General features: G+C 38.2%; 1 protein-coding gene across 1 annotated transcript in view; it reads right to left on the bottom strand.

Annotated features, from left to right (window-relative positions):
* LOC150082409 (serine/threonine-protein kinase/endoribonuclease IRE1-like) overlaps positions 1–25,398 on the bottom strand; it is a 402,966-nt gene that overhangs the window by 331,942 nt on the left and 45,626 nt on the right. The window contains exon 3 of the mRNA XM_090380512.1: positions 10,547–10,583. Within this exon, the coding sequence (XP_090236638.1) occupies positions 10,547–10,583 (37 nt within the window). The remainder of the gene's footprint in view (positions 1–10,546; positions 10,584–25,398) is intronic.

Here is a 25,398-nt window from a genome sequence, read left to right as displayed (position 1 = left end):
TGCGGCTACTGTTAAACTATTAGTCCTTGTATCCCCCCCCCTCCAAGCTAGCAGTTTTCAAACCCACTTAACACTGCCTCGATAGCATCAGCAAATTTTTTGCACCCTTTCTATTTAAGTGTATCCCATTCCTGTAGAAGCAGTCTCTCCTGTTAACAAGTACAGACCAGGCTGAAAAAAATTCTATCCCTTGAGCCTTGCACAATCTTTCCAGGGCTGAATTGATCAACAAAGCTCTCATCATATACTCCCTTCTATCGTGTTTGGGCAGAATTGCAAACACTTTCAAATTCAACCCTAATTCCCGGCTTTTTTTCAACAGTGATCTGTACTTGTTAAGTAATTCTGCCGGTCTCCTACTCTTAATATCATTAGTGCCAATGTGTACAACTATATCACCTTTTGTGCTCTTAAAAGATGATATCCACTCTACAACACCATCAACCTTTGCCCCCTGGCAGACATACCCTGGTCCTGTTCCACCTATCCATTTTACAAAGCCACCAATAACTACTAGTTTAAGAGTCACCAACAGCTACTAGTTCCTGTGGGACCAGCGCAGTCTACCTTGGGGGTTGCCGCTGTGTTGCGTGATGACCATGTGCAAGCTCTGGCATTGATGTGGGCAGCTGAGAGCTTGATGGGCCCCTCAATTTAGATCCTTCAAGGGCATCCACCCTGCCCTTCAAGTTGTCATATCGGCCCATAACAACGCTGAGTTGTCGTCTGATTTCCTTACACTCCTTACATCACGCACACACACAAAGATATCCCCTGATTCATCCCTTTCCTTCTTGAGTTTAAATAGGTAAAGAACTGTTTTCTGTTTTTCTTTGCATCCTTTGCCAAGGATTTCTCATAATCTGCCTTTGCCTGCCTAATCTCCTTTGTGACTTGGTTACAGATGAACTTATATCTATCAAAGGCTTCCATGTCACCCATTAATTTGTATGTATCCCATGCATTTTTCTTCTCTGCCATATGCCTCATTAGTTCATCTGACATCCATTTTGGCCTGAACCTTGAACAATATTTCTTGGTTGGTATGTAAAGCCTGGTAGCTTCCAAGATTAGTTCCTTGAATGCTTCCCATTTTGAATTTGCTGTTGGTAACATCATCAGTTGGTCCCACTGTATAGAATTTAAATACTGTCTCAGTCCATCGTAGTCGCCTTTACGGAAGCAATAACCCTTCCCTTTACCCCTAATGGTAGTTACCTCTTTGAGTAAATCCCACTTCAGCACACTGTGATCACTACCACCCAGTGGTTCCTTTATCTGCAGATTCCTAATGCATGAAGAATCACTACTGATAATCAGATCAAGAGTATTACTCCCTCTAGTTGCCTCCCGAACATGCTGGTGTAGAAAACAATCATCCAATAAATCCACAAAAGCCTTGCTAGTGTGTGAGTGACCAACCCACAAATTCCAGTCAATATCTAGGAAATTAAAATCCCCCATTATAAGACTCTCTGATTTACTGGCCCATTCTATTTCCCTGTACAGTATCTTATTATACTCATCAGAGTCATTAGGCCTATAGCACACTCCTACTCTCAATTTTGATTTACCTATGCTTATGTCACACCAAACTGACTCGACACTGCATTGTCCATCAATGTCGACTGGCTTCACTTCCTTGGATTTTATGTGTTTTTTAACTAATAGCATAACCCCTCCTCCCCTCCTGTCCTGTCTATCCTTTCTATACACATTGTACTCTCCAAATTCCAGTTCCGCATTCCTTATATCTGTGTGACACCACGTCTCTGATATCCCAACAATATCTGCCTTTGATGTTTTGAGCAATACCTCAAATTCATCAAATTTATTTACTAAACTCCTAGCATTGGTGTACACGCAAGTATACATGCACCTATTTCTATTCTTAGCTACCCTAACACAACCCATGTGTTTACTTGTACCGCAATGACTTCCAGCAGTCTCTGAAATATCCTGCATCTTGTTTTTCAGGCTTCTGCTCATTCCAATAGAAGCAGTGCAAGAATCTCTTTCACCTCTGCCAGTGGCTACTGTCAATCTATTGGTCTTTGTCTCCCCCCAACCTAGCAGTTTTCCGACCCACCTAACACTGCCTCGATAGCAGCAGCAAATATTCTTGCACCCTTTCTATTTAAGTGTATCCCATCCCTGTAGAAGCAATCTCTCCTGTTAACAAGTACATTCCAGGCTGAAAAAAATTCTACCCCTTGAGCCTTGCACAATCTTTCCAGGGTCGAACTGATCGACAAGGCTCTCATCATATACTCCCTCCTATCGTGTCTGGGCAGAATTGCAGACACCTTCAAATTCAACCCTACTTCACGGCTTTTTTTCAACAGTGACCTGTACTTGTTAAGTAATTCCGCTGATCTCCTACTCTTAATATCATTAGTGCCAACGTGTACAACTGTATCACCTTTTGAGCCCTTAAAAGATGATATCTGCTCTACAACGTCATCAACCTTTGCCCCTGGCAGACATACCCTGGTCCTGTTCCACCTATCCTTTTTACAAAGCATGTTCCCCGTTTCCCTGACAATAGAGTCACCAACAACTACTAGTTCCTGTGGGACCAGCCCATTCTGCTTTGGGGGCTGCCTCTGTGTTGCAAGATGACGAAGTGCAATCTCTGGCGTTGATGTGGGCAGTTGAGAGCTTGATGGGCCCCTCAATTTATTTCCTTCGAGGGCATCCACCCTGTCCTTCAAGGTCTCATATAGGCCCATAACAATGCCGAGTTGTCGCCTCATTTCCTTGCACTCCTTGCATCGTGCACACACAGAGACATCCCCCATGGCAGTATCATGTCCCGTACCCGATTGCTCCGCAAACATCAAGCAAACAGTGCATCTTAAAAGGCTGTGATTCAGAGGGCAACTGTCCCCCTCAGTTCTCCCCTGAGTCACAGCACCCCCATTAGCTTGAGCCTTTTGCTTTGCTGCTCTGGTCAGAGTCATGATTTCGATTTAAATGTCAATAAAATTACAATTTCAGAACAAAATTAAAACCTTAAACTTGTATCTTAACACAGTTATAACGCTATATTTATTTTTCAGTATCGAGTGTTATCTACGAGTTCCCTTTATATAACTTCCGTATCAAGTATGTATTAATTATTTGTTACGTTTGTACTCTAAGTCGTTATATATATATAGTTAAAAGTACAATTTAATTGACAATGAAGTTTAACAAGATTAATAGATCTACTGATTAATTGACAATATTATATTATGCACTATACTATACAAAGCTAATGCTATCGAATTCCGGATATGCTGTATTGCGTTTCAGTAACGAGTGTTATCTACGAAATCCCTTTATATAACTTCCGTATCAAGTTATGTATTAATTTTTTATTTTTACTAATTATTTATGTTCCGTAACCTAAGTGGTCATACGTATAGTTAAAAGTACAATTTAATTGCCAATGAAGTTCGACAAGATTAATAGATTTTACTATCAATTTCCACGTAACAATGGCGGCTGTTTATGAACAGTAAACACATGGATTTGATACCCTTTCCGATACTAAGTAATACCTACAAATCTCTATCTAAGTTACTTTAACTTTAAGTACCGTAAATAAGAATATAAAGCTACTCTAGAAATAAGTTAATATGTCAATTTAAACTAATAAAGCAGAAAATAAATCAGAAAAAACTCCTCTGTTCCAAGAGTGGCAGAAAGGCATGTCCGCACAGGAAACTCTCGTCATCAAAAAACTCTCTTAGCATCTTTTGCCAAGCATTTCTCGTAATCTGCCTTCGCCTGCCTAACCTCCTTTGTGACTTAATTACAGACTAGCTTATATCTGCCATAGGCTTTTAATTTGGTTGATAATTTATATGCATCCCATGCATTTTCCTTCTCTGTTACGAGTCTGATTGGTTCATAAGATAACCATTTAGGCCTAAACCTTGAACAATATTTAATAATAGGTATGAAACTTTTAGTAGCATCCACGATTAATTCCTTGAATGCTTCCCACTTAGAATTAACTATTGGTAACATCGTCAGTTGATCCCAGTGTACAGAATTTAAAAACTTTCTAAGACCACTCTACTCACCTTTACGGAAGCAAAAACCCTTTCCTTTACTCCTGATGGTAATGAAATCTTTAAGTAAATCCCACATCAGTACACTGTGATCACTGCCACCTAGTGGTTCCTTTATCTGCAAATTCTTAATACACGAATGATCACTGCAGATAACCAGATCAAGAGTATTACTCTCTCTGGTTGCCTCTTGAACATGCTGCTCCAGAAAACAATCCTCCAATAAATCCACAAATATCTAACTAGTGTGTGAGTGACCAATCCACAAGTTCCAGTCAATATCTGGGAAGTTAAAATCCCCCATTATAAGACATTCTGATTTACTAGCCCACTCTATTTCTCTGTACAACTGTTCATTGTACTCATTCAAGTTATTAGGACTATAACACACCCCTACTCTTATTTTTGCTTTCGCAGTGCTTATGTCACACCAAACTGACTCAACAATGCACTGTTCATCTATATCAACTGGGTGCACTTCTTTTGATTTTATGTTTTCTTAGTTAACAGCATAACACCTCCTCCCTTTCTATCCTGTCTATCCTTTCTGTACACATTGTACTCCCCAAATTCCAGTTCTGCCTTCCTTTTATCTGTGTGACACCACGTCTCTGCTATTCCAACAATATCTGCCTTTGATGTCTTGACCAACACTTCAAATTCAAATTTATTTACTATACTTCTAGCATTGGTATACATGCAAGCATACATGCTCCTATTCCTAGTTACCCTAACACATCCCATATACCCACCTATTTCATAATGACTGCCATCTGTCCCTGAAACCCCCAACACACCTCGCTCCAGGTCGCTACTTATTCTAATAGAAGTTTTGCAAGAATCACCTTCACCCCTGCCTGCGGCTACTGTTAAACTATTAGTCCTTGTATCCCCCCCCCTCCAAGCTAGCAGTTTTCAAACCCACTTAACACTGCCTCGATAGCATCAGCAAATTTTTTGCACCCTTTCTATTTAAGTGTATCCCATTCCTGTAGAAGCAGTCTCTCCTGTTAACAAGTACAGACCAGGCTGAAAAAAATTCTATCCCTTGAGCCTTGCACAATCTTTCCAGGGCTGAATTGATCAACAAAGCTCTCATCATATACTCCCTTCTATCGTGTTTGGGCAGAATTGCAAACACTTTCAAATTCAACCCTAATTCCCGGCTTTTTTTCAACAGTGATCTGTACTTGTTAAGTAATTCTGCCGGTCTCCTACTCTTAATATCATTAGTGCCAATGTGTACAACTATATCACCTTTTGTGCTCTTAAAAGATGATATCCACTCTACAACACCATCAACCTTTGCCCCCTGGCAGACATACCCTGGTCCTGTTCCACCTATCCATTTTACAAAGCCACCAATAACTACTAGTTTAAGAGTCACCAACAGCTACTAGTTCCTGTGGGACCAGCGCAGTCTACCTTGGGGGTTGCCGCTGTGTTGCGTGATGACCATGTGCAAGCTCTGGCATTGATGTGGGCAGCTGAGAGCTTGATGGGCCCCTCAATTTAGATCCTTCAAGGGCATCCACCCTGCCCTTCAAGTTGTCATATCGGCCCATAACAACGCTGAGTTGTCGTCTGATTTCCTTACACTCCTTACATCACGCACACACACAAAGATATCCCCCATGGCAATATCATGTTCCATTCCAGAGAGTTCGGCAAACATTTCACAGGTTGCACATTTTTTTTTTAGGCTGTGATGCATTGGAGAATCGCCACCCTCAGTTCTTCCCCGAGTCACAGCACTCTTGCCACTTTGTGCCCGTTACTGTGATGCTCTTGTTTGGGGCATGATATTTTAAATTAATAAAATCAATAAATTAAATTAATTAAATGTCAATACTACGCTATCTAATAGAAACAGTAAAGCGTATTACACTATATAATTATACGTTAGAGCAACCTAGTTACCTCAATTTAAAATTTGCATTCCCTACCACAAAAACAATGGCTGCAAGATTCGAACGAAATATCGGTTTTACGTATATTAAGTAGTAATCCACAAAAACTCTTTATCTAAATTAAAATAAAAATAACCAGCATAACTATAAGACTACGTATTAAGTACAATATAAAATAACAATTATGTAAATAAAAAGACAAACACTTATCGCTTTTTCGGAGCCTGTAACTCACAGCTGTAATTTTTTAAGAGAGTCAGCACCCTCTATGTATGCCAGTAGCGTGGCAAAACAGTAGAGCGAAGAAGAATTTAACATGCAAAATTAAGAATAGAGTACAGGTAGTTCTCGACTTTATGAGTTAATTCGTTCATAGCTTGTGCTCGTAAAGCAGGAATTTATTTCCCATAGACATAAGGTTAAAAATAGGGGTTACGTTCTCAACAATGAAATTAGTTTATGTTTAAACAATGATCGATTTATCAAAAGAAACGAAAACGTAGCCTGTAAAATCAAGCAAATTATAAAAATAGAGAAATTATTTATGAGTTACAAATGCTAAAGAATGTTTATTCTTCATCATCATCATCGACTAAATGCACACTCGTTGATCACTCATTATTGGCTCGTCTCTCGTTGGTTTGTTGCACAAGGAGTCGTCTTCTTCAGAAATGTTTCAAGAGACGTTTGTTTCCAAGATAATCTTCCCTTTTAATTATAAATTTCACGATTGCATGTATAAGAATTTTTTAACGGCACACACAAATTGCAACTAACACAATTTGCCTGGAGTAACAAGTTTACGAAGCTTAAAAAAAAAAAGGAGTGAAGAGAAGATTCTGAAAATTTATTTGTTTTTTATACAATTGAATATTTCAGTAAAGAGGAAACACATTACACCATAATAACGTAAAAAACCACACAATTCCAGCAATCGATGTTTTTGCAAATGCAAGAAGGTCCAGTTTACTACCTGTTTATAATTGCTTGCAATAAGTAACAGAAAAGCCCAATAAACCGGAAAGTGCAAATTGTTTTTATTGTTTTATGGTCGTGACCTCCAGAAATGTGCTTTAGAAAAATATCACAAAGGCGTTTAAAATTGATTCTTATAATGGAACATATGATAACGATGAAAGTGTAGTGCATTTTAATGATTTGAATTGTAACTAATACAAATTACAAACCACACTCACAACCTTTTATATGTAACAGAAAAGCCCAATAAACCAGAAAGTGCAAATTGTTTTCATTGTTTTATGGTCGTGACCTCCAGAAATGTGCTTCAGAAAATATCATAAAGACGTTTAAAATTGATTCTTATAACGGAACATATGATAACGTTGAAAATGTAATTAGCATTAGTAGAGGCATTTGATGCAAGAAAGCAAGCTTATGCAGCATCAGCCAAAAAAAAAAAAAAAAAAACCACTTCCACTTCACCCCTCTGTTCGTTCAAAATACCTGTCCGGCTGAGCCTTAAACTTATTTGCATTTTATTGCATTTTATGTAATGCATTTTATTGATTTGAATTGGTAACTAATACAATTTACAAACCACACACACAACCTTTTATATGGCCTTAAGGTCATGCTCGTGTTTTAGAGAGATAAATAGCTTAGTTGTACAACGAAAATTTCAACTTCCAAGATCTTGAAGCGAATTACTAAAAAACAATGTGTTATTGGGTTCATATTACGGTATTTTAATGATACAATGATGTCTCTCGAACTGATTAATATCGTGAAGCAGGGTACACTGTATTGTATAGCTATGCATGTGGTTTGGAATGCGGTATTTATGAATGTTTAACGTTCATTTTTTGCAATTCACGTTCATATTTTCGATTTTGTTGATACTTGGGGAAAAAAAACTCATAAACCCAGGAACTCGTAAAGCGAGAACTGCCTGTACTGTTGGAGAAACATTATTAAATAATTTAGAAAGTAGAGTCCAAATTAAAGGAAAATTTAGCAGCATCCCCTTTGCTAAGCACCAGTTTCTGAAATGCGTGAAATATCACTATATGTAACCAGCCAACAATACAGAAATAAGTAAAAATAGAGAAAAGAGTAAAAATATAAAGAAGAACACACCATAATATCAAATTGAATAGAAAAGACTGACCATTATGCCCCATCTTGTCAGTGGATCACAAGACCACAATGGTCAGGGTATCACTACATTTCGAATGCTACACAAATCTATGATGCGAAAGAATGATTAGCATTAGTAGAGGCATATGATGCAAGAAAGCAAGCTTATGCAGCATCAGCCAAAAAAAAAAAAAACTTCCATTTCACCCCTCCGTTCATTCGAAATACCTGTCCAGCTGGTATTTCAAACGAACGGAAGGGTGAAATGGAAGTTTTTTTTTATTTGGATTTAATTAGAATTATATATATATATATATATATTATGTAAGGTAAAAGTTAGGTAAAAGTAACAAAAATAAATAAATATGGCTATGTAGCTATCATTAGAGGCAGCAAATGCACATCCTCCACATGATGCCTAATTATATCTAATAATTAAAATAAATATGATATTTAAATAAAATCATCAGCCAGTAGTATGGCAATAATGCAGAGCGAAACGAAACACAAAATAATATAAAATAAACAAACAGGGAAGGGAAAGTAGAGATAATAGGACAAAAAGGTAGTCGATAATCCCCTGTATAATTTAGTCAATTAAGTCATTAAACCCAATTAATAAAAAACGATATAAATTTAAATAATGCCAATTATAAATAATGCCAATTATAAAGCTACATAGCCATATTTATTTATTTTTGTTACTTTTACCTAACTTTTATCTTACATAATATAAATTAGTGGTAGTAGTGGGTTGATATGCTAAATAAGCAGCGCCTGTGCCGCCATCTATTCTTTTCCTTTCTATTATATAAGCTGGTTAAGCTTGCATTATGTCAGTGGTGTGGCTCTGATCAAGAGTGCTGTCTGTTCTATAGATTATTTTTCGCTGCATAAGGACCACCGCCATGCAAATCCTCTGCATTGGTTGATCTATCGGAGAATGGAGGGGTGGTTTGGTTCTTCGATATTTCTGCCTTTGCGATGATTTGTATGACGATTGAAATGCAGCGATTCCATGACCATTATTGGCCTCGTGGTCCTCTGTCGATATGGGGCATGATGGTCAGTCTATTATTTTGATATTTTAGTTTTTTGGTAGTTTCTTTAACTCTTTTTTGGTGATATTTCACGTCTTTTGGAACTGGTACCTTCAAGGGCGGTACGCTGCTAAATTATTTATAATTGGCATTATTTAAATTTATATCGTTTTTTATTAATTGGGTTTAATGACTTAATTGACTAAATTATACAGGGGATTATCGACTACCTTTTTGTCCTATTATCTCTACTTTCCCTTCCCTGTTTGTTTATTTTATATTATTTTGCGTTTCGTTTCGCTCTGCATTATTGCCGTACTACTGGCTGATGATTTTATTTAAATATCATATTTATTTTAATTATTAGATATATATATATATATATATACACCTCCCATCTAAAAGTTTGGAATCACAGTATATGACATCAGTTTTTGTTGATCTTTTTGAAATTAGCTATGACAATGTAAGGTTTAATATAAAAAAACAACATTTAACAAAGTATTTTAAGATTTTGCAGCATTAAGCATTGAAAAATTTAGAGCAAAAAAAAAATTGAAATGATTAATATTAACAACTATATTGATATTTCATCAAAATATCCTCCCCAAGATTTTATTACTGACTTACACAGACATGGCATTATGGTGATTAATTTCATAATAGTGTCTTGACTAACAGTATTCCATGCAGTCTGCAAGGTTCCCCATAAATGTTGCGGATGGGCAGATTTCACAGACTCAACGGTCTAGATCAGAGGTTACCAACCACCAGTACGTAAACCGGTACCAGTACACAAAGGAACTGTGAAGGACACCTGCAATTTTCCTCATGGGTGAGCAAACTTTTTAAATGTTAGGCACACATTGAAAGTATATTGCCATTTAATTCGACCTACTTGTGTGAGGATGGATTTTCAGCGATGATTGCAATGAAAAATAAATACAGAACTTCGATGAATGTTGAATCAGATCTTCGACTGAAATTGACACTAATCAATACAGATATCCATTTGGTAGTAAAAATGCAACAGATTCAAAATTCGAAACAGAAACAAAAAAATTCAAGTAAAGAGGAAAATGTTTAAACCACATTATGTGAAAAAACAAAAACCTCGTTTATAATGAAAATATGTTTTTCTGTTTTTGGTAGAACAGCTCAGTTTTGCTTACCAAATTATTTATGTGACTTTTCTAAACAGACTTATGTACTCATTAATTAGCACACTGGTACATCATAAGATACCAATGTGGTTGACCAGTACGAGGACTTATAAAGGTTGGGAACCTCTCATCTAGATGATACCATATGAGTTCTATTGGATTTAAGTCAGGCGCTGGTGGGGATTTCAAAAAACTTGTTTCCAAGAGTTCAAAATTCATGAACAAAAACTTAAAAATGCATAATAAACATTAATTGCTTAGCAAAAATGGCTTACCTCCTATCACTGTTTAAGGGAAGCTTCAAAACTGGTTCTGAAATAAAATATGAACGATATTAAAAAGCATTGCTCTCCAACATACTTTTTTTAATGAAAACAAAACAAAAATTGAACCTGGTCACAACTGTAGTTTATATGATTTTCACTGATAGAAAACTATGAGTAAAGTTTTATTTTCTTTCCTATGGATTACCACAAATCATGATCATTTTTAGCGACATAACAGGGTTTTTAAAAACTTATGTTAGGGAATTTGTCATAGTTATCCAAGCAGTGGCATCCCAGACAAGAACTACAGTTCCCTCCCACTTTATGATAAAAATAATGTGGATTTTTTATTGCAATGTCATGAAAAAAACTCAAACGATACTTCAAAACACTGCTTAAGCCCCCTTCCTTTAGAAAATCCTAGGACCACCACTGTACCCAAGAGAAATATAGAACTAATAAAAATTATATTTTACAGTAATGGATGTGTTTTAATAAGTATATCATTAATATGTGTCTTCATTAATGTGGATTTTTTTTCAGCTATCATTTCAGAGTGCGCTAACAATCCTAATTCCTTCTGAAACACCGATAGAAGGAAACCTACAGAAATTTTAGACCATAAAATCAGAGACAAAATATCAATGACTTTAACAAGAAAGCATGCCATGCTTATTCTTTTGTAAGAACTGACCAAAACAAATCATATACCTCTTATTATGTCTAGAAAGGGTGCAAGAATATTTGCTGATGCTATCGAGGCAGTGTTAAGTGGGTCGGAAAACTGCTAGCTTGGGGGGAGACAAAGACCAATAGATTGACAGTAGCCACTGGCAGAGGTGAAAGAGATTCTTGCACTGCTTCTATTAGAATGAGCAGAAGCCTGAAAAACAAGATGCATGGTATTTCAGAGACTGCTGGGAGCCATTGCGGTACAAGTAAACACATGGGTTGTGTTAGGGTAGCTAAGAATAGAAACAGGTGCAGGTATACTTGCGTGTACACCAATGCTAGGAGTTTAGTAAATAAATTTGATGAATTTGAGGTATTGCTCAAAACATCAAAGGCAGATATTGTTGGGATATCAGAGACGTGGTGTCACACAGATATAAGGGATGCAGAAATGCAATTTGGGGAGTACAACGTCTACAGAAAGGATAGACAGGACAGGAAGGGGGAGGGGTTATGCTATTAGTTAAGAAACACATAAAAACCAAGGAAGTGAAGCCAGTCGACATCGCTGGACAGTGCAGTGTTGAGTCAGTTTGGTGTGACATAAGCACTGGGAGATCAAAATTGAGAGTAGGAGTGTGCTATAGGCCTAATGACTCTGATGAGTATAAGGAACTGTACAGGGAAATAGAGTGGGCCAGTAAATCAGAGAGTCTTATAATGGGAGATTTTAATTTCCCAGATATTGACTGGAATTTGGGGGCTGGTTACTCACACACTAGCAGGGCTTTTGTGGATTTATTGGATGATTGTTTTCTACATCAGCATGTTCGGGAGGCAACTAGAGGGAGTAATACTCTTGATTTGATTATCAGCAGTGATTCTTCATGCATTAAGGATCTGCAGATAAATGAACCACTAGGTGGCAGTGATCACAGTGTGCTGAAGTGGGATTTACTGAAAGAGGTAACTACCATTAGGGGTAAAGGGAAGGGTTATTGCTTCCGTAAAGGCGACTACAATGGACTGAGACAGTATTTAAATTCTATACAGTGGGACCAACTGATGATGTTACCAACAGCAAATTCAAAATGGGAAGCATTCAAAGAACTTATCTTGGAAGCTACTAGGCTTTACATACCAACTAAGAAATATTGTTCAAGGTTTAGGCCAAAATGGATGTCAGATGAACTAATGAGGCATATGGCAGAGAAGAAAAATGCATGGGATACTTACAAATTAACACATGACACAGAAGCCTATGATAGATACAAGTTGATATGCAACCAAGTTACAAAGGAGGTTAGGCAGGCGAAGGCAGATTACGAGAAATCCTTGGCAAGGGATGCAAAGAAAAACAGCAAAGAGTTCTTTACTTATGTAAACTCTAGAAGGAAGGGGATGAATCAGATTGGTCCACTTGATATTGATGGGTCAACTGTTGATGATCCTGCTCAGGTAGCTAACAAACTAAATGAATATTTTGCATCGACATTCACACATGAGGAGTTATTCAGCAAGGGGAATGCCAGAGGTGTATTCAACTCTAGCAGTAAGCTACAGAATCTTGAAATAACTGGGAGTAAAGTGGAGGAGAAACTGTTGAAGATAAACACAAGAAAGGCACCCGGGGTGGATGGGATCTATCCAGTTATATTAAAGGAGGCAGCAAAGGAAGTAAGCAAACCCTTAGCCATAATTATGAGAGCTTCCTTGGACTCAGGGGAGGTACCCATAGACTGGAAATGTGCAAATGTGACCCCAATTCACAAAGGAGGATCAAAGGCTGACACAAGTAATTATAGACCTGTGAGCTTAACTTCTGTGCCAGGAAAATTAATGGAGGCACTGGTTAAAGAAGCACTGCAGGATCATTTAGACAAGACTTCAGTTATAGCTCAGACACAGCATGGTTTTGCTAAGGGGAAGTCTTGCCTGACCAACTTGATTGGATACTATGATGCAGTCACAAAAGAACTGGATGCAGGGAATAACTTTGATATTATATACTTGGATCTTAGAAAGGCTTTTGATACTGCTGCACATGGAAGACTGCTACACAAATTGGAGCAGTGTGACATTGGAGGCAAATTGCTGCTATGGATAAAGGGGTGGTTGAGGGGGAGAAGACAGAGAGTGGTAATCAATGGACACTGCTCATCGTGGACTAATGTTATTAGTGGAGTCCCTCAGGGCTCAGTGTTGGGTCCATTATTGTTTTCTGTATTTATAAATGATATTGATGATGGTATATCAAGCTTAATGTCCAAGTTTGCAGATGATACAAAGGTTGGCAGGGTTGTCAAGGACACTACTGACACTATGCTGCTGCAACAGGATCTGGAAAGGTTGAGCAGATGGGCTGAGAGGTGGCAAATTAAGTTTAACATTGACAAATGTAAAGTACTACACATGGGAAACAGCAACCCCAGAGCAACGCATCAACTCTGTGGTACTACACTGACAGTGGTAGAGAATGAAAGGGACTTGGGGGTGATTGTGCAGGCAGATATGAAGTTCTCTGAGCAGTGCAGACGGGCTGCAAGAGTAGCTCATGGAGTATTGTCAATGATATACAGGAATTTTTCCAGCAGGGATAAGGAGGTGATTATTCCATTGTATAAGGCAATGGTCAGGCGACACCTAGAGTACTGTATACAGGTCTGGAGGCCTCATTTCAAGAAGGATGTAGAGCTGCTGGAACGAGTACAGAGAAGGGCAACAAGATTAGTGAATGGAACAAAGGGGTGCTCTTACGAAGAAAGGCTTAAGTTTTGCAAATTACAGTGTCTGGAGACTAGGCACCAGCGAGGTGATCTGATAGAGGTGTATAAAGCCTTGAATGGTTTAAGCGTGCTCAATGCTGATGGGATTCTTCCTCTAGTACAGAAAAATCACCTGAGAGGGCATAAATTCAAATTCAGGAAAGACAGATGTAGGATAGACGTGCAGAAATTTGCCTTTAGCCAGCGGGTGGTTGGTTGGTGGAACAGACTGCCATCCCTTGTGGTGGAGGTTGATAGCCTAAATAAGTTTAAGGCTCAGCTGGACAGGTATTTTGAACGAACAGAGGGGTGAAGTGGAAGTGGGTTTTTTTTTTTTTTTTTTTGGCTGATGCTGCATAAGCTTGCTTTCTTGCATCAAATGCCTCTACTAATGCTAATGCTATTAATGTTGAAAATGTGAGACAATGGGTTAAAGCAGAGGTTCCCAAACTTTCTCGTTTCAAGGTGCCCTTAGTGTCCCAGTAATTTTTTCACGGCACCCTAGGCCAAAATAAATACCTAACATGGTGGTTTTCGACCTTTTAATAATCCGATTACCCTCCCTTCTCTCTCTGTGTATATATATACTGTATAATATTAAAAAAAATGTTATGTGATAGTTATCATAAAATATAATTATAAACAAAATTACAATTAATAATACAAATTATATATACTTTTATATATAATTTAATTATATATACTTATATAATCATTTTATTCTTTATATAGAGGTACTAAATCAACATCAATTATAGATCACCACAAAATTAAAAAGATATGGTACAATGGATACCGTACACCTTTTTATAATGAAATAAATATGTAAATTTAAAAAAAAAAACGTTTAAGCCACTTAAACCCACATTACATGGCACCCATGGAATGTTGTTGCGGCACCCTAGCACCCCGTTGAAAACCACTGGGTGAACGGATAGTGAAAATCCCTTACATTTGGTATACCCATGGCATGGTGTAAACCCATAAAAAACACAACACCAGATTAAATTACCATTTTTGCATGGACAGTATTACAGGATACAGCCCCAGGGAAAAAACTGAAATACAATTTCCATATCTCCTATCACCTATAGATCCTATCCTTACCTCCACACTGTAAAGAGTCATACAGAAACATACTTCACACTGTATCTGCTGAACAGTATATTTTTTCAGTCAAGGAAATTAGGATTGTCTTGACAAGTTTGGAAGGAGTCTTCGCACAATGACACTCTTCATTGCTTCCGCTCATTTGTGAGGCTGTGCAGCACAAATTTCAAATACACTGGTATGACTTAACATTTCATCACCATAAACAGTTTTTAATATTTCATACGTTTATGATGCAGACTTTCCCAGTTTAAAACAAAATTTCATATCTGTTCATTGCTTCACTGCAAAATTGTGACACAGAACTTTAATGCTAGTAGCAAAACTGTTGTTATTTGCAACCTGTCAGCCTTACTGGGCAATTTCTGTACCATAACATACCACTTCCATTTATTTTGAAACTCATAAAGCATGACTGCAACAGCACCATTCCAGGAACTTTATTGCCAAACCATGTAAATGGTTGAATCAATACACCAAATATTAAGTATGATCCATCACACTGGAGATTCTTCACTGACAGCTGAAAGAGGAGCTTTAAAGCAATTGTACTAATATGGGGAACATGTTATTCTCATTCTGGTCATGTATTCCATTTATGAGTCTGAAATTCTTGTTAGAAATGGTGAATTATCATGATTATGAGTGGATAGTGTGTGATGATTTCAAAGTGTTAATCCTTGGAAAACAGTCACATTACACAAAATTCCCTTGCTTTCTTGCTTTTTCCCTGCTGTCCCTACAAATGGGAGAGCAGGATAAAGTGGATTACCAGATTAGAAAGATTTGCTGAAAATGACTAATCTTATACCTCAAGAAACACTGTCATCAATTGTTATTGAAGAAAAGAAGACAAAAGCAAAGTGACAGAAGCACTTTACTTTGCTTCTGTCACTGCTATATATGAAAGTGGTACTGGTGAAACAGTTTAAGGCTATAGATAAAGTGAAACAGTATATTTTTTCAAAATTTCCTGACATAAATGATGCTAAATTCCATACTGGTGTTTTTTTATATATCACAAATTAGACAGCTGCTATAAGATAATAATTTCCTCAGCATTTTTCTCTGCTAATGTCTTAACCGGGACCATCTACCTTCAACCATTTATGTCAACCATGTGGAGGTTGGAAGCCCTGCTCTGGTCATCAACATTATGACTGGTGCAGTGACTTTCTCAACCTGCACTTCTTCAGTCAGAATATGCATAGCTTGAAGGAAAACACTGTTGGATTTTGAAATTTTTCTTATTTCTTCCAAATTATTGATACCTGATTTAATGAGGACATTTTGTGCATTATTTTAATCACTAATGTAGGTTTTATATGAATAACAGAAAAGTTTAAAAAGTGGTGGGTTATAGTAGTAAAAAGGAGAGCTTTGTTGTATTGAATTTTTATTCTCTCATTTCTCTGTCTTTGAAGCCCTACTAAAGTAATGCCATCTTGGGCTTTTTGGATTAAATGTGAAAGTATACTTTCCTCCTAGATCAGAAGAACAAATCTTTATAGATTTGATTTCCTGGCTCAATCAATATCTTAATTTGAAAATTAGCACTATTATTTGCAGTAACTTTAATCTTTCTTTGCCTTTCTTATGATGAATGACATTCACACGTGCTTCAATAATTTAATGCTTTTAATTTATTCCAAGTTGTTAACTTTCCTACCAGACTTTATCTGCTGATCATATTTTAGCATTAGCATTTTAGCATTAGTAGAGGCATTTGATGCAAGAAAGCAAGCTTATGCAGCATCAGCCAAAAAAAAAAAAAAAAAAACAACTTCCACTTCACCCCTCTGTTCGTTCGAAATACCTGTCCAGCTGAGCCTTAAACTTATTTAGGCTATCAACTTCCATGGATATCAAGAGTCTTGATCAGATTCTTGATATTATCTACAAATATACTGGTAATTCCTCCTTTTGTCTCTAACTACCTTCCCATCTCTTTGACCTTATCTATATTAAAAATACAAACCTGCTTTTTACCTCAAGTCAAAAATAACAAATCTTCTTTCTGTAAAAAGCTCTCCTTTTCTCCTAAATGCCTCAATATTCCAACAGAACTTGAATTTCTTATTTTTCCTTGGCATATTCTTTCTTTTTTGCCCTCTTGACCTTGTATTTGCTCTGCTCTCAAAATATCTGGCTTGCATTCCTGCATCTGCTGCCTCCGTGACCTACATCACATCAATTTCCATATGCTGGTGGGACAGAGAAATTGGAAGTGCTTAAGGGCAAAAAAAACCCACTGACCATAACTGTCACTATACTCAGGCCCATGCAACTTTCATCTATCTCATTAAAATGAAAATTTCCAAATTCTTGGAATCCCACCTACCCTCCTACAAAAAGATTTTATCCTATAGGACTGATCAATCCTCTCCCCCTGCCCTCTTTGCTTAACTAGACAGGTCATCGAACCTTCAGTGACGTTCCTCTCTTCTTAATCTCTATTTCCTGTTCTAACCATTTCTGTCAGAATCTTTTATCTGAATTCTCCTTTAATGCTCTGTATCTCAAAATAACCATTAATAATCTGCCCCTCTCTAAGTATGATAAAATAAAATCCACTGGGTCTGATATAATGTAAACTTAATTATGAGGTTTGCCAGCACTTATGTTTTATTAGTCTTTCTATTTAACAGGGAATAGTAGTAGTAGTGGCAAATGATTCAAGAAAGCAAGCTGATATACCATCAGTCAAAAAAAAAAAAAAAAAAAAAAAAAACTAGACACTTCAACACATCCATAACCTCCAAGAATTTGACTAGTTCTTCTACATACCTTTACTAAAAATAGTTCCCTTCATCCAGGCAGCATGATCTCTACATTGCTCATTCCTAAAATCCATAATCCTAAACTATTAAAAGAGTTGTGGCCTATTGTCATATCTTCTTGAACACATAAATTGTTTCAAAGGTCCATTATACCTCTTAAAGCTTCTCAAATTCTCTCTTTCTTTCTCCCAAATTCACTATAGAAAGAAGGGTGTCTCTGCCATCATTAATCTTCTAGAAATTACTTTTCTTATGTATAATGCTACGAATCTCGTAATTGAACTGGTTTACCTTGAATTATAATAATAATAAAATTCTTTAATCAAAAAATTTAAAAAGGATACAATTCCCATTACAGGCATCCAGAGGAATCTAAAAATCTAATTGGAGACATATTTACTTACATAAAAACTTACATAAAAAGAGAATACATAAAGCATTCATATAATACATAGAAAATCCATAGAATACACAGATCACAGATAATACATCACTTTCTACAATGTAAAATTAATTTAACAGCTTTGAGTTATAGATAATTGCATTTCAACTGATTTTCTGAGATACTGATGATCTTAGCATTAGCATTAGTAGAGATTTAATGCAAGAAAGCAAGCTTATGCAGCATCAGCCAAAAAAAAAAAAAAAAATAAATAAATAAATAAAAAATAACCAATTCCACTTCACCCCTCTGTTCGTTCGAAATACCTGTCCAGCTGAGCCTTAAACTTATTTAGGCTATCAACTTCCATGACAAGGGATGGAAGTCTATTCCACCAATCAACCACCCGCTCGCTAAATGCATATTTCCTCACGTCTATCCTACATCTGTCTTTTCTCAATTTGAATTTATGCCCTCTCAGGTGATTATTCTGAGCAAGAGGAAGAATCCCATCAGCATTGAGAATGCTCAAACCATTCAAGGCTTTATACACCCCTATCAGATCACCTCGCCAGTGCCTAGTCTCCAGACACTGTAATTTGCAAAACTTAAGAATTTCTTCGTAAGACTCCACTAATGTTATTAGTGGAGTGCCTGAGGGACTCCACTAATAACATTAGTCGACGATGAGCAGTGTCCATTGATTACCACTCTCTGTCTTCCCCCCCTCAACCACCCCTTTATCCATAGCAGCAATTTGCCTCCAATGCCACACTGCTCCAATTTGTGCAGCAGTCTTCCATGTGCAACAGTATCAAAAGCCTTTCTAAGATCCAAGTATATAATATCAAAGTTATTCCCTGCATCCAGTTCTTTTGTGACTGCATCATAGTATCCAATCAAATTGGTCGGGCAAGACTTCCCCTTAACAAAACCATGCTGTGTCTGAGCTATTACTGAAGTCTTGTCTAGATGATCCTGCAGTGCTTCTTTAACCAGTGCCTCCACTAATTTTCCAGGAACAGAAGCTAAACTAACATGTGTAAAATTACCTGTGTCGTCCTATGATCCTCCTTTGTGAATTGGGGTCACATCTCCAATCCATGGGTACTTCCCCTGAGTCCAAGAAAGCTCTCATAATTATGGCTAAGGGTTTGCTTACTTCCTTTGCTGCCTCCTTTAATATAACTGGATAGATCCCATTCAACCCAGGTGCCTTTCTTGTATTTATTAGCATTAGCATTAGTAGAAGGATTTGATGCAAGAAAGCAAGCTTATGCAGCATCAGCCAAAAAAAAAAAAAAACCCACTTCCACTTCACCCCTCTGTTCGTTCAAAATACCTGTCCAGCAGAGCCTTAAACTTGTTTAGGCTATCAACCTCCACCACAAGGGATGGAAGTCTGTCCCACCAACCAACCACCTGCTGGCTAAAGGCAAAACTTCAACTTTATCTTCAAAAATTTCTCCTCCACTTTACTCTCAGTTATTACAAGATTCTATAGCTTACTGCCAGAGTTGAATACACCTCTGGCATTCCCCTTGCTGAATAACTCCTCATGTGTGAATGTCGATGCAAAATATTCATTCAGATGTTAGCTACCTGAGCAGGATCATCAACAGGTGACCCATCGATATCAAGTGGACCAATCTCATTCATCCTCTTCCTTCTAGAGTTTATATAAGTAAAGAACTCTTTGCTGTTTTTTTTGCATCCCTTGCCAAAGATTTCTCGTAATCTGCCTTTGCCTGCCTAACCTCCTTTGTAACTTGGTTACAGATCAATTTGTATCTATCATAGGCTTCTGTGTCACGTGTTAATTTGTATGTATCCCATGCATTTTTCTTCTCTGCCATATGTCTCATTAGTTCATCTGACATCCTCTTAGGCCTAAACCTTGAACAATATTTCTTGGTTGGTATGTAAAGCCTAGTAGCTTCCAAGATAAGTTCTTTGAATGCTTCCCATTTTGAATTTGCTGTTGGTAACATCATCAGTTGGTCCCCTCCTACCCTGTCTTTCCTTTCTGTAGACATTGCATTCCCCAAACTCCAGTTCTGCATTCCTTATATCTGTGTGACACCACGTCTCTGAAATCCCCACAATATATCTGCCTTTGATGTTTTGAGCAATACCTCAAATTCATCAAATTTATTTACTAAACTGCTAGCATTGGTGTACACTCAAGTATACATGCACCTGTTCTCTTTCTTAGCTACCCTAACACAACCTATGTGTTTATTTGTACCCCAATGATTCCCAGCAGTCTCTGAAATATCCTGCATCTTATTTTCCAGGCTGCGGCTCATTCCAATAGAAGCAGTGCAAGAATCACTTTCACCTCTGCCAGTGGCTACTGTTAATCTATTAGTCCTTGTATCCCCCAATCTAACAGTTTTCTGACCCACCTAACACTGCCTCGATAGCATCAGCAAACATTCTTGCACCCTTTCTATTTAAGTGTATCCCATCCCTGTAGAAGCAGTCTCTCCTGTTTTAAAAAATTCTAACCCTTGAGCCTTGCACCATCCTTCCGGGGCCGAATTGATCGACAGGGCTCTCATCATATACTCCCTCCTATCGTGTCTGGGCAGAATTGCAGACACTTTCAAATTCAACCCTAATTCACGGCTTTTTTTCAACAGTGACCTGTACTTGTTCAGGCAAGACTTCCCCTTAACAAAACCATGCTGTGTCCGAGCTATAGCTGAAGTCTTGTCTAAATGATCCTGCAGTGCTTCTTTAACTAGTGCCTCCATTAATTTTCCTGGAACAGAAGTTAAACTCACAGGTCTATAATTACTTGTGTCAGCCTTTGATCCTCCTTTGTGAATTGGGGTCACATTTGCACATCTCCAGTCTATGGGTACCTCGCCTGAGACCACGGAAGCTCTCATAATTATGGCCAAGGGTTTGCTTACATCCTTTGCTGCCTCCTTTAATATAACTGGATAGATCCCATCCACCCCGGGTGCCTTTTTTGTGTTTATCTTCAAAAATTTCTCCTCCACTTTACTCTCAGTTATTACAAGATTCTCTAGCTTACTGCCAGAGTTGAATACACCTCTGGCATTTACCTCGTTGAATAACTCCTGATGTGTGAATGTTGAAGCAAAATATTCATTTAGTTTGTTAGCTACCTGAGCAGGATCATTAACAGTTGACCCATCGATATCAAGTGGATCAATCTGATTCATCCCCTTCCTTCTAGAGTTTACATAAGTAAAGAACTCTTTGCTGTTTTTCTTTGCATCCCTTGCCAAAGATTTCTCGTAATCTGCCTTCGCCTGCCTAACCTCCTTTGTAACTTGGTTACAGATCAATTTGTATCTATCATAGGCTTCTGTGTCATGTGTTAATTTGTATTTATCCCATGCATGTTTCTTCTCTGCCATATGCCTCATCAGTTCATCTGACATCCATTTAGGCCTAAACCTTGGACAATATTTCTTAGTTGGTATGTAAAGCCTAGTAGCTTCCAAGATAAGTTCTTTGAATGCTTCCCATTTTGCGTTTGCTGTTGGTAACATCATCAGTTTGTCCCACTGTATAGAATTTAAATACTGTCTCAGTCCATTGTAGTCGCCTTTACGAAAGCAATAACCCATCCCTTTACCCCTAATGGTAGTTACCTCTTTGAGTAAATCCCACTTCAGCACACTGTGATTACTGCCACCTAGTGGTTCATTTACCTGCATATTCTTAATGCATGAAGAATCACTGCTGATAATCAAATCAAGAGTATTCCTCCCTCTAGTTGCCTCCCGAACATGCTGATGTAGAAAACAATCATCCAATAAATCCAAGAAAGCCTTGCTAGTGAGTGAGTGACCAACCCCCAAATTCCAGTCAATATCTGGGAAATTAAAATCTCCCATTATAAGACTCTCTGATTTACTGGCCCACTCTATTTCCCTGTACAGTTTCTTATTATACTCATCAGAGTCATTAGGCCTATAGCACACTCCTATTCTCAATTTTGATCTCCCAATGCTTATGTCACACCAAACTGACTCGACACTGCACTGTCCAGCGATGTCCACTGGCATCACTTCCTTGGATTTTATGTATTCCTTAACTAATAGCATAACACCTCCTCCTTTCCTATCCAGTCTCTCCTTTCTGTAGATGTTGTACTCCCCAAATTGCAGTTCTGCATTCCTTATATCTGTGTGACACCACGTCTCTGATATCCCAACAATATCTGCCTTTGACGTTTTGAACAATACCTCAAATTCATCAAATTTATTTACTAAACTCCTAGCATTGGTGTACACTCAAGTATACATGCACCTATTTCTATTCTTAGCAACCCTAACACAACCCATGTGTTTATTTGTACTGCAATGACTTCCGGCAGTCTCTGAAATATCCTGCATCCTGTTATACAGGCTTCTGCTCATTCCAATAGAAGCAGTGCAAGAATCTCTTTCACCTCTGCCAGTGGCTACTGTTAATCTATTCATCTTTGTCTCCCCCCAAGCTAGCAGTTTTCCGACCCACATAACACTGCCTCGATAGCATCAGCCAATATTCTCGCACCCTTTCTATTTAAGTGTATCCCATCCCTGTAGAAGCAATCTCTCCTGTTAACAAGTACAGTCCAGGATGAAAAAAATTCTACCCCTTGAGCCTTGCACAATCTTTCCAGGGCCGAATTGATCGACAAGGCTCTCATCATATACTCCCTCCTATCGTGTCTGGGCAGAATTGCAGACACTTTCAAATTCAACCCTATTTCACGGCTTTTTTTCAACAGTGACCTGTACTTAGCATTAGCATTAGTAGAGGCATTTGATGCAAGAAAGCAAGCTTATGCAGCATCAGCCAAAAAAAAAAAAAAACCACTTCCACCTCACCCCTCTGTTCGTTCCAAATACCTGTCCAGCTGAGCCTTAAACTTATTTAGGCTATCAACCTCCACCACAAGGGATGGAAGTCTGTTCCACCAACCAACCACCCGCTGGCTAAAGGCAAATTTCCTCGCATCTATCCTACATCTGTCTTCCCTCAATTTGAATTTATGCCCTCTCAGGTGATTTTTCTGAGCTAGAGGAAGAATCCCATCAGCATTGAGCATGCTTAAACCATTCAAGGCTTTATACACCTCAATCAGATCACCTCGCTGGTGCCTAGTCTCCAGACACTGTAATTTGCAAAACTTAAGCCTTTCTTCGTAAGAGCACCCCTTTGTTCCATTCACTAATCTTGTTGCCCTTCTCTGTACTCGTTCCAGCAGCTCTACATCCTTCTTGAAATGAGGCCTCCAGACCTGTATACAGTACTCTAGGTGTGGCCTGACCATTGCCTTATACAATGGAATAATCACCTCCTTATCCCTGCTGGAAAAATTCCTGTATATCATTGACAATACACCATGAGCTACTCTTGCAGCCCGTCTGCACTGCTCAGAGAACTTCATATCTGCCTGCACAACCACCCCCAAGTCCCTTTCATTCTCTACCACTGTCAGTGTAGTACCACAGAGTTGATACGTTGCTCTGGGGTTGCAGTTTCCCATGTGTAGTACTTTACATTTGTCAATGTTAAACTTCATTTGCCACTCTCAGGCAATCAGCTCAACCTTTCCAGATCCTGTTGCAGCAGCATAGTGTCAGTAGTGTCCTTGACAACCCTGCCAACCTTTGTATCATCTGCAAACTTGGACATTAAGCTTGATATACCATCATCAATATCATTTATAAATACAGAAAACAATAATGGACCCGACACTGAGCCCTGAGGGACTCCACTAATAACATTAGTCCACGATGAGCAGTGTCAATTGATTACCACTCTCTGTCTTCCCCCCCTCAACCACCCCTTTATCCATAGCAGCAATTTGCCTCCAATGCCACACTGCTCCAATTTGTGCAGCAGTCTTCCATGTGCAACAGTATCAAAAGCCTTTCTAAGATCCAAGTATATAATATCAAAGTTATTCCCTGCATCCAGTTCTTTTGTGACTGCATCATAGTATCCAATCAAATTGGTCGGGCAAGACTTCCCCTTAACAAAACCATGCTGTGTCTGAGCTATTACTGAAGTCTTGTCTAGATGATCCTGCAGTGCTTCTTTACCAGTGCCTCCACTAATTTTCCAGGAACAGAAGCTAAACTAACATGTGTAAAATTACCTGTGTCGTCCTATGATCCTCCTTTGTGAATTGGGGTCACATCTCCAATCCATGGGTACTTCCCCTGAGTCCAAGAAAGCTCTCATAATTATGGCTAAGGGTTTGCTTACTTCCTTTGCTGCCTCCTTTAATATAACTGGATAGATCCCATTCAACCCAGGTGCCTTTCTTGTATTTATTAGCATTAGCATTAGTAGAAGGATTTGATGCAAGAAAGCAAGCTTATGCAGCATCAGCCAAAAAAAAAAAAAAACCCACTTCCACTTCACCCCTCTGTTCGTTCAAAATACCTGTCCAGCAGAGCCTTAAACTTGTTTAGGCTATCAACCTCCACCACAAGGGATGGAAGTCTGTCCCACCAACCAACCACCTGCTGGCTAAAGGCAAAACTTCAACTTTATCTTCAAAAATTTCTCCTCCACTTTACTCTCAGTTATTACAAGATTCTATAGCTTACTGCCAGAGTTGAATACACCTCTGGCATTCCCCTTGCTGAATAACTCCTCATGTGTGAATGTCGATGCAAAATATTCATTCAGATGTTAGCTACCTGAGCAGGATCATCAACAGGTGACCCATCGATATCAAGTGGACCAATCTCATTCATCCTCTTCCTTCTAGAGTTTATATAAGTAAAGAACTCTTTGCTGTTTTTTTTGCATCCCTTGCCAAGATTTCTCGTAATCTGCCTTTGCCTGCCTAACCTCCTTTGTAACTTGGTTACAGATCAATTTGTATCTATCATAGGCTTCTGTGTCACGTGTTAATTTGTAGTATCCCATGCATTTTTCTTCTCTGCCATATGTCTCATTAGTTCATCTGACATCCTCTTAGGCCTAAACCTTGAACAATATTTCTTGGTTGGTATGTAAAGCCTAGTAGCTTCCAAGATAAGTTCTTTGAATGCTTCCCATTTTGAATTTGCTGTTGGTAACATCATCAGTTGGTCCCCTCCTACCCTGTCTTTCCTTTCTGTAGACATTGCATTCCCCAAACTCCAGTTCTGCATTCCTTAT

The sequence above is a fragment of the Mastigoproctus giganteus genome, chromosome 8, assembly GCF_048544385.1.
Source record: "Mastigoproctus giganteus isolate SK-2022 chromosome 8, ASM4854438v1, whole genome shotgun sequence".
NCBI classification, from domain to species: Eukaryota; Metazoa; Arthropoda; class Arachnida; order Uropygi; family Thelyphonidae; genus Mastigoproctus; species Mastigoproctus giganteus.
The sequence above is the reverse complement of the archived record's forward strand: the minus strand, read 5'-3'. Positions and strand labels throughout refer to the sequence as shown.